General features: G+C 35.9%; 2 protein-coding genes across 2 annotated transcripts; both read left to right on the top strand.

Moving 5' to 3' along the window:
- The first annotated feature begins 259 nt into the window (after positions 1-259).
- Positions 260-1,222, top strand: LOC147494318 (uncharacterized). The gene is made up of 2 exons (XM_086568100.1): positions 260-679; positions 785-1,222. Exons 1-2 carry the CDS (start codon positions 260-262, stop codon positions 1,220-1,222), a joined length of 858 nt encoding a protein of 285 aa, XP_086424226.1.
- An 8,831-nt stretch (positions 1,223-10,053) lies between these two features.
- On the top strand, positions 10,054-10,689 carry LOC147494317 (uncharacterized). The gene has a single exon (XM_086568099.1). It carries the CDS (start codon positions 10,054-10,056, stop codon positions 10,687-10,689), a length of 636 nt encoding a protein of 211 aa, XP_086424225.1.
- The last annotated feature ends 308 nt before the right edge of the window (positions 10,690-10,997 follow it).

The raw sequence follows: 10,997 nt of genomic DNA, 5'->3' as shown, positions 1-10,997 counted from the left end.
ATTTTTATATCTAGCAGTATCTGACTTTGCTATTAGTTCGGTACTAGTAAAGGTGGAAGATGGGGTTGAGAGACATGTTTATTTTCAATCCAAGACCATGCTCGAGGCTGAAACTCGATATTCGATGTTGGAAAAATATGCATTAACCCTCCTCTATTCTACTCAAAGGTTGAAACCTTACTTCTAATCCCACTCAGTTATTGTCATGACAAATCTTCCTTTAAAGCAAACTTTAGCCAAAATAGCTAAGTCAGGAAGAATGGCGAAGTGGTCAGTGTTTATCGATGAGTTTGGGATTGAATATCGGAATAGGGTTTCAAAAAATAGCCAAGTCTTGGCAGATTTCTTAGATAATTTTCCTTCTGAGGATGAAAATTGGAAGATTAAAGAAGATGGTTGCTTAAATTTGCAAGAACTAGATGATGTAATGGATGAAGATGATCCATGGGTTAGCACAAATAGGTGGAGACTTTTTGTGGATGGATCATTAGGACAAAAGGGGTATGATAGCGGAGCTATTCTGATAACCCCTGAAAATCATAAACTCGAATCAGCAGTTACTCTGGGTTTTCATGCATCTAACAATGAAGCAGAATATGAAGCATTGATAACAGGGTTGGAAATGGCTAAATCACTAAATGTCAAAGAATTATCAGTATCCAGTGATTCTCAGTTAGTGGTCAGCCAAATCAATGGAGGATATTAAGCAAAATGTGATAACATGAATGATTACTTAAGTTTTGTTAGATTAAAGCTCAAAAACTTCAGGAAAATCAAATTTTAGCACCTCGATCGAGGAGAAAATCGACATGCCGATGCTTTGGCGTATGTCGCTGCTATGCTCACAAATACTGAAGGACGTCTTTTGCACATTGGTGTCCAACAAAAACCAAGTATCGATACTGAACATTCAGAGGTTATGGAGGTCAATACGCTGGGGGGGTCATGGTTAAGCAGCTATGTTTCATTTCTGTCTAAGGGTGAATTACCAGAAGATAAAAATAAGGCAAGAAGGGTAAAGACAGGGGCTAAGAGATATCTGCTAATTGATAATGAGTTATATCGGAAGAACTCTGGTGGACCACATTTAAAATGTATATCACCTGCAGAAGCTAGTCTAATCATTGTTGAGATGCACAAAGGGGAATATGGAAATCATTTAGCTAGAAGATCATTAGCTAACAAAATAATGCGGAAAGGATACTTCTGGCCACAAATGTGAAGAGATTATCTTCGATATGCAAAGAAGTGTATCCAATGTCAGAAGCATGGACATGTTATTCATGTTCTAGCAAAAGAGCTACATTGTGTATCAAACCCATGGCCATTTGCATTATGGGGAATGGATATTATCGGTCCACTAATACCTGAGAGAGGTAAGAAAAGATTCATGCTTGCTGTAACTTGATGAGTAGATAGTGGTGGAGTTTAGGGTTGTGTTGTTCATCTTGAATCCTTTGTTTGGAGGATGGTTTTGATGGTTGGAAAAACTAGACTTGTAACTCTTCTCTCTTACTTTCTAATGGGTATTTGAAATTACTTCTTAATGTGAAACTCTTGGTTGATTTGTAGATGGATTAAAACTTGCTTTTAACTTGTTGTTGAATCAAAACATAGAATTAAATTGGTTTTGATGGTTATCTTGCTCACAAAGTTATACTCATTTGAACTTGTCAAATGAGTATGACTAGTGTTTTGGGGTTGAATAAAAAATGAGATAAGTAGAGAAAACTTGTATTGAATAAAAGAATGAAAACTTGTATTAAAGTTAGTATTGAAACTTGTATTAAATCACTTAAAGCTTGAAGAACATAAAATGGAAAACAAGTAAATAACAAATTACACTATTAAATTAAAACATTTTATCTACTCTTAATGACCAAAGATTAGCTCTAGGGTTACTCTACTCCTAACAAACCAAATGGTTTGGACCCTAAAATAAATGATAACTAATTCTCTACATCTCTTTGGTTTATATAGGACACCAATTACATATTTGCCCTTCCTTGAGGATAAGATTAAGCTTTGTGGGCTTTTGACTTAAGCCTATCTAATTGAATTCTTGATTTGGCTTTAAGTCCTTGAGTCTTCAGCTTTTGGTTTTGAGTCCTTCAAAGTTTGACCTTAACAGTTGACTTGGACTTTTCGGCACTTTTGCTCCTAAGCTAGAATCTTCCCGAGCAGCGTCAATAGCAATCATTTTTGCGCTAAAATGCATGTTTAGGAATATACGTCCTAAATAGCCTGTATCCTGCAAACGGTACCAAAAGCTATAAGTTGTATGTTTATTAAGCATAAGAAGGGAATATTTGAAGCATTGTAAAGGTAATAAAACACATATTTGGGGACTGATCATAACTGACTACTTCACGAAATGGGAAGAGACTATAGCATTGCAACATATCAAAGAGCAAGGCATTATCAATTTTCTGTTTGAAAGAGTTGTTTGTCGATATGGTTGGCATATCAAAGAGCAAGACATTATCAATTTTTCTGTTTGAAAGAGTTGTTTGTTGATATGGTTTACCATATTCCATCATATCGGATAATGGGCCCCAATTCATCAGTGGCAAAGTGAAAGATTTTTTAGAATCACACAAAATTAAGCACTTCACATCAACACCTTATTATGCTCAAGGTAATGGGAAAACTGAAGCGACAAATAAGACTATTATGGATAACATCAAGAAGAAGTAGGAGGACAATAAAGGTTTATGGGTCGATGAATTAAACAACGTGCTATGGGCATATAAAACAACTCCAAGGGTAGCTACTAGGGAGTTGCCATTCACTCTGGCCTATGGTATGGAAGCAGTCACTCCAGCCAAGATGGTGGTATCGACATCCAGGATAACGCTTGTAGAAAATGGGCTTAATGACCAAGGAATGCATGCAGAGGTCCTAAACTTGGAAGAAAGAAGAGAACAAGCAAGAATAAAGCTTTATTCTTATCACAGACAGCTCTGAAATGCATTCAATAAAAAGGTCAAAGAAAGAAGTTTCCAAAAGGGCGACCTAGTGTTGAAAGAGGTAACTAAAGCGACAAAAGAGAAGGGGGCTGGCAAGCTATCGGCAAACTTGGAAGGCCCTTACATTGTCCATAAGGTTGGAATAAATGGGGCATATTATTTGAAGAATGTTGATGGAGAGTTACTACCAAAACCTCAGAATGCCAATAATCTGAAGGTATTCTATCAATAATATAGTTTTCAATTTGATCGCGTAATGAGCTGTGTAGTAAGAATATTCAGTTCAATAAAAAGTTTCAAGTTCCAGAAGAAATAATGTTATAATATGCATATAAATCCCTGATATCGACAGAAATGTTGGTATTAGGCATATCGTCAAAAGTCTTGGTATTAGAAACAGTGGCAGATACCAGGCATAGAAAGACCTGATATCGATAGAAATGTTGGCATTAGTCATATCATCAAAAGTCCTAGTATCAAAAATAGTGGCAGATACCAGGCACATAAAGCCTTGTTATCAACAGACGTGTTGGTATCAAGCATATCGTCAAAAGTCCTAGTATCAGAAACAGTGGCAGATACCAGGCACATAAAGCCTTGTTATCGACAGACATGTTGGTATCAGGCATAAAAAGCCATGTTACCAATAGAAATGTGGATAACATGCATATCATCAAAAGCCCTGGTATCAAAATCCGATGCAGATACTGGGCACAAAAAGCCCTAGTACCAATAGAAATATGGGTATCAAGTATATTGTCAAAAGCCCTGGTATCAAAAATTATCAAAAGGCAAGGAAACTTATCAAAAATCATCCAATGGTTAAGGTATGTTTTCCCAAGCTATATATTGCTATATATCAAGGATACTTTTTTGGTTATGGGAACCAAAATTTTTATTCACATAGATATATGTCTAAGTATCAATGATACTCTTTCTCTGTTAGAAGGTATCGAAAATTTCGTTTCTTCAAAGATATATATTATAAGTATCATTGATACTCTCTCTTTCTGGGAGGGTAGTGAAAATGTCATGCTAATAGATATATGTCTAAGTATTAATGATACTCTTTCTCTATTGGAGGGTATCGAAAATTTCATTTTTTCAAAGATATATATTCTAAGTATCATTGATACTCTCTCTTTGTATAAGGGTAGCAAAAATTTCATTCTCGTAGATATATGTCTAAGTATCAATGATACCATTTCTATGTTTGAAGGTATCAAAAATTTTATTTTTGTTTATTACAATGTGAAAAAAATTGAATTTTTAGGCACAAATAGTACGATAATAAACTGTTTATTCTTCTTCTTCTTTTTCAAAAATAAACAGAACGATTGGAAAGTAAATAACATAAAGAAAGCATCAATCATCATCTTCATCTTCATCATCATCATCATCTTCATCTTTATCCTCATCATCACCATCAGTTAAATACCCATCATCACTTTTTTCATAGAAATAAGGGTCTCGAAGCCATTCATCTTCATTTTCTTCTTCTTCGTCTTCTTTTTCTTTTTCTTCTTCTTCTTTTTATTCTTCTTCTTCATCGTCTGAGTACTCACTGGTAGGGCAATCCGACCAATGAGACCACTCAGGCATAACCATCTTTGTTGTTTTTAGTAAGAGATTTACAAAACTCAAGTTAGACTCATACAGGTTGATGGTCGTTTTAAAGAAGTAAAATATTATAAAAACAAAGAAATTTAAGGGGGATTAGCAAGAAAATGAGGAGGTTTAATGAGATTAGTTGAAAATTTAATTTTTTGGTTATATGTGCATGGGACAGTTTAAGAGTGTTAATTCATTGAATGGTAATTCATTAAAATTTAATGGGATGTTAATTCAATGCATGTTGGTTATTTAGTCAATTTTCTGATTTCATTTATTGATGATAAGGTGAGTCTTTAAGTTGAGTAAATATTCAAGACAGTGGATAAATATTACAAGATTAATTACCAAAATTGTCATCAAGAGCAAAACTACTAGTTCAAATACTGGCATCTGTAGTACCCTTGACTCAATACCATGTCGAAGGGAAAATTCTGGTATCTGTAGTGCCATTGACTCGATACTAGGTCAAAGAAAGTTCAAAGACAACGGTATCTGTAAAGCTATCTCGATATCCAAGGTATGTTATCAATTGATACTACTTTTAAGTGGAGTATCAATTGAAATTCTAAATTTCTTTTCAAAATATTGTTAAGTATCAATTGATATTACGTTTAAGTGGAATAGTATCGAAATTCTAAATTTCTTTTCAAAATATTGATAAGTATCAATTAATGCTACTTTTAAGTGGAGTAGTATCAAAATTCTAAATTTCTTTTCAAAATATTGCTAAGTATCAATTGATACTACTTTTAAGTGGAGTAGTATCGAAATTCTAAATTTCTTTTCAAAATATTGCTAAGTATCAATTGATATTACTTTTAAGTGGAGTAGTATCGAAATTCTAAATTTCTTTTCAAAATATTGCTAAATATCAATTGATATTACTTTTAAGTGGCATAGTATCGAAATTCTAGATATCTTTTCAAATATTTATAAGTATCAAAAGCTATTAACAGATATATTGTAAATATTAAATAAACTACAAGGAGCAAAATAGATCTATTTCATAATTAAAAGAAAGTTTAAGAGAGTATGGCAAAACAGACAAGTCATTGTATCAGAATTACAGACCATGAATAAAAGATTAATTGTTAACTGGGGGAATATTAAGGAGATCATCCACCTCAGCTAAGTCAAGTGAGTTAATAGATATGGTCTGAGTAGTATCAGCAGGAATGCGATGAGCTGAGTTAGTTTCTGGGTCAGGATCAAAAGAGAGAGTCGCATTTTGAGTTTCTTCTTCATCGGCATCATCAGCAGTAAGCCCATGTTCTACAAGGACAGCATGAGGAAGATATTGTTTGAAGGCTTCCAACCGATCACCTAGGAGGTTTAAAGCCAAAACAACGTTGTTATACTCAGCATCAGAAACCTCCTCATACTTGGCCTTTTCTTTAGCAAAGCTTTCATTAGCCTTATGCAAAACATCTTCAGTGGCTTGCTTTAGAATTTCAGCGTGTTCGGTGATTTTCTTAGTTAGAGTCTCTTCGGCAGTTTGAACAATAGTCTTCAGCCGATGTACTTCACTATTCAACTGACCTACTTCTTTGTTCAACCGGCTCACTTCCCTATTCAATCTATCAACTTCCTGCTGCTGAGAAACAACTGTTTTCTGGAGGCGACCAAGGGACGATCTTGTTTGTAATGAGTATCGAGCCAAGAGGGCCACTTTAAGCTACATGAACAAGAGGAATAGATAAGCAAACAAATTAAAAGAGATAAACCCATTATGAGATGATAGAAGAGAAAGTAAGAATACCTTTCCAACATAATCACAGATTAATGTCAAGCGTTCAACACTAGATTTGTTGCACATGGCAATTTTATCATTGGGAAGAACGCAATTGGTAGAAAGAGTAATAGCTAACTCATCGATGGGGTTGTCAGCAAAAAGCGAGGCTGTCAAAGGGACAACACTTCCATCATTCAAAAGGAAGACAGGTTGGAAGCCGCGAGTAGTATCGGCAGACGTAACAGAGGCAAGAGTTTGACCAGCCTCAAAACCACTTTCACCCCAGGCAATTTTTCTTTTCTTAACAGCAGGAGCAATAGGAGCAGTAGTAGACGTAGTATGTGTATCTTGTTAAGAAGTAGGATGCTTATCTTTGGAAGGAGCAGGATGTTTATCCTTGGAAGAGGCGACATGCGTAGGGAGGAGCAGGTTTAGCCTGCGGAACTTTAGCTGACACTCTTTCGGTAACTTTCTTTTTCCCTTTATCAGATAATGGGTAACCAACATTTGGGTTTATCGCCACTTGAGGTGCCATATCTGTATACAACAAAGTATGTTGATCAAATACATCTTACAAAGAGGGTAAAAGTCAGGAACTTCTTTTTTAATTTGGGGAAAAATATCTGGGGTCATTTTAAGGTTATTATTTAAGTAATCAATATAACATTGGAGAAGAATAGGAGGTAGTTCATGCAAAGCAGAGGACAGAAGAAAAGAAGGGTTATCTAGAGAATTTTCTAAAGAAGATTGAGTTGGAGTTGGCGACTGACCCATTCTATGAAGAGCCTTACTTTTAAGAACATAAATAGGGGGACGGTAATTATCGATGTCTTCAAGATGAACATTAGTGATGGGGTTGCCTTTTTTATTAGCCCCAGTCCTGGCATCGACTTCTTCATTGGTTCCTTTCAAAAGTTCGAGTACTCTCTTCGAATTCCCACGAACCTTGTCAAAATGAGAAAGGAAAACTGAAAAGATACAGATAGGGTTTGGTCAGATTGGAATTCCGATAGATAGATATCAAAAATAAACAAGAGGGATAGTATACCTGAAGAATTGAAGACTCGATGTTTCAGAGGAGGAGTGGCTTTAGTATCGGCACTCTCCCAATCGCCGAAAACTATGATAGGGTACAAAGTCCATTCCTTATCGCTATTACGATTTTTTCGAAGGATACCCGCAATCTCTTTCTTTGAATGTTTTTTGGGATAAAAGTATCCAATGTGTTTCTCATAAAACTTATAGTGAAGAAGAATGTCAGATAATCTAATTCTATAAATTTCATACTTTTCTGGGGAGAAATGGCTATTGTAATAATTACAGACAAACATCAACCTCCATAAATTACCCATGCCTTGACTAGGAGAAATGTTCAGATGGTTTAAAACTTCAGGGTCGAGGTTTGTCAGAGGAAATCTCAACCCTGCAACTATTTGGCCAACGGTGACAATGATGGCTTTCTTATTACCACTCTAGCATTTGGTATATTTCTGATTCCCAACATAATGTTGAAAGTAAAGGGAAGGGGGAATTCGATAGGCAGTTTGGACCAAAGCTAGATTTTGCCGTTTGATAAAGAATGGGTTGAGACCATGCTTCCATCGACTAGTATCTTCGACAGTCTCGCCTTCAGATTCAGAAGAAACAATTTCGAAAGGATGACAAGGAATTCCTTCTACAACATAATCTATTTCCCAGGAGGTATTAGGTCGATAGTTCCTAGTAGAAATGGAGGTAAAGTTATGACTATCGACTCTATCTTCAGAATGAGTATCTTCACTATTGGTTCTAACATCAGAAAGGGTGTCTTCACTTGCCATCACGATGACTATAAACAAAGAGGAGGTGACGACAAAGGTATTTTTAGTATCGCCAATTTAATATATATATATATATATAGCACATCGTCAATAATACAATTTGAGATATCATAAGTATTGATAATGTGGTTTCAGTCGATACATTCGATGTGTAAAACAACATATAGAAGGTTGTACACACAAACCATATTAGTGATACAAAGATGCAAACTTTTGAGCCTTTTAAAGAATAATACAGTGTTCTCTACTTTATATAACACAAAAGTACACAGATTCACAATCTTCGAGTTTAAAAAATCTTCAAAACCTTAAACTGTCGGATTTATTTCTTTCAAGATTATGTGATAAGGTGAGTTTTAGGTTAACAAGTAAAGTACAAGAAGTAAAGAGCTTACCATACAGGTTGCAAAAGTTTGTTTTTATGGAGAAGAACAGATGATTACAAGGACGAAGATGAAAGGAGTATACTGGTTTCTCATTTTCTCTAGATAGCGTATGTAAGAAGTTGAAAAAGTGAGGGAAGGCAAAACGATTTGTTCAAACTTTTATACTTGAAGCTTGGGCCGGGTTGTTATTCGGGCCCAGATGTGAAAATGATTATTTTGATACAACGGTTTCTCAAAAGTTGAAATTTGAAGTGAAATTTCAAAATTTCGAGAGGGGGAGATATAGTGGGCAAATATTGTGCCTCTAGGCATTTTATCTAAAATTTCAAAGCTTGAGATATTGACATAAGGGTCAATATCTCGGTATATTTCGTGGTTATTTCAAATAATTGCAAGTATAGAGTGGGAAAAGAAGGAGAAAGATAATGGACATGCGTTGATCAATGATTGGAGATGAGACACTATATAAAGAGAAGATCAAGAAGGATTCAGGATCGAAAGCGAGAGAATGACTTTCATTTGCTAAAAATATAAAGTGAGTATCGAGAGCTAGATCATGAGTGTGTAATCATTTCTTCAATAAATAAAGTCCTTTGACTCCAAAATCAATCTTCTTTAATCATTCATATTACATATCCACCATTATCTTCAACTACGAGCATTAATTCGAGTGATTTTGGAACAATTAAGAGAGATTGTTCTTAGACATCACAGTATTGATGTGAAACTTTATGGAGCATTGATGGTGAAGCATTGATGAGTTTGGCTGAAGTTCTGGACTTGATGGAGACAGCTGGCTCATCCGTTACTGACTATTATGATGACGCATCATGATGGTAGTTCGTTATGGCAGTTCGTGAATGAGTATACGGGCAACCTGCTTGGCGATCTCATGGAGAGATTGTCAATTCGCTATGAGTTCGTAATGAGGTCGTCCGGAGAAGTGTTCTCTGATAAATTGTGTTGGACACGTGTATAATATACATTGGTTGTGTATATTAGTCCCTCACAATGCACATAAAATGTATCCAAGTTAGTAAATAACAATAAGTTCGATCTTTCCTCTGCATATGTTGTTCTGAAGAATGTGAAGAGGAAGGTTAAATGGTTCAAGATTGTTTAGGGAAAGCTCTCAGTACCTAAACACTCTTTCACAATATGGCAGTTATTCGTGGGGTCACTTCCCACCCAGAATAGATTGATGGCCAAGAAAGTGATAAGGGTTTCGAAGTGTTGTTTGTGCAATGTACAAGAAGAAAGCTCTGCTCACCTGTTTTTTGATTGCCCTTACTCGAAAGTTGTCTGGCAAGAGTTCAAGAAAATAATGGGGTTGCCTGATAGAGTGAGATCCTCACATAATGAGTGGTAGGCATTACCTTATGTGAGTATTTAGGGGGAAGTCAGTGGCATCTGAAGTTCTAAGGGCTTTAACTTGTGTAGTTGTACAAGCAATATGGAATGAAAGGAACTGGTATCTCAAAAGGAAGAGATACTTATCTGCTGAAGCTGTAAGTTTCAAGGCTTTGAACAACATGAGAGTGTATATCGGGAAATCATTGGATAAGGTTAAGGAAGATGGGGCTACGAGAATGGTGTTGACAAGACTAGGCATTGGGGTTAGTTTCAACCAGAGAGAAGATAAGTGGGTAAAGTGGGAGAAGCCTACCACTGACATGCCGACCTTCAACACAGATGGCTCACTACAAAATGGACGAGCTGGTTATGGAGGGGCTTTGCAAAATTGGAATGGGGATGTGCAAATGGCGTTCACTGGAAGCTCAAAGAAGCTATCAGTATTACATCAAGAACTGTTGGGAGTACTTCAAGGGCTTAAAGGGGTGGCAGCAATGAATATCATGAGAGTGGAAGTGCAAGCTGACTCAATGCGAGTGGTGAAGATGCTGACCAAAAAAGAAGACCCACCATGGTACTGTTGCAACTTAGTAGCCCATATTTTTGTGGAGCTAAGGAAATTTGAAAAAGTAAACTTCAAACATGTTCTGAGGGAAGACAACCAGGTGGCAGACTATATGTCAAAGCTACATACTATGGACCTAGATGCCACTAGCGAATGTAATGAAACTTTGTACTTTATGCCCCCCATAGATCACAAAATTAGTGAATTGATCAAAGGGGATAAAGAAGGGAAGTTGTACTTGAGAACTTAATATTAATATAAATAAAGGTTGGGGTACCCTAACCCCTAGTTGTTTAAAAAAAAAAAAAAAACAATAAGTTTCACTGGAAGCTCAAAGAAGTTATCAATATTACATCAAGAACTGTTGGGAGTACTTCAAGGTCTTAAAAGGGTGGCAGCAATGAATATCATGAGATTGGAAATGCAAGCTGACTCAATGCGAGTGATGAAGATGCTGACCAAAAAAGAAGACCCACCATGGTATTGTTGCAACTTAGTGGCCCAGATTCTTGTGGAGCTAAGGAAGTTTGAAGAAGTAAACTTCAAACATGTTCTAAG

This window comes from Coptis chinensis, chromosome 6 (genome assembly GCF_015680905.1).
Source record: "Coptis chinensis isolate HL-2020 chromosome 6, ASM1568090v1, whole genome shotgun sequence".
NCBI lineage: Eukaryota > Viridiplantae > Streptophyta > Magnoliopsida > Ranunculales > Ranunculaceae > Coptis > Coptis chinensis.
The sequence above is the reverse complement of the archived record's forward strand: the minus strand, read 5'-3'. Positions and strand labels throughout refer to the sequence as shown.

Bases quoted from the DNA above. Each gene is read 5' to 3' on its own strand.
- LOC147494318 (XM_086568100.1), top strand. From the start codon at position 260: ATGGCGAAGTGGTCAGTGTTTATCGATGAGTTTGGGATTGAATATCGG. The intron at 680-784 runs GTCAGCCAAATC...ATCAAATTTTAG, and splicing joins CCAGTGATTCTCAGTTAGTG to CACCTCGATCGAGGAGAAAA.
- LOC147494317 (XM_086568099.1), top strand. From the start codon at position 10,054: ATGAGAGTGTATATCGGGAAATCATTGGATAAGGTTAAGGAAGATGGG.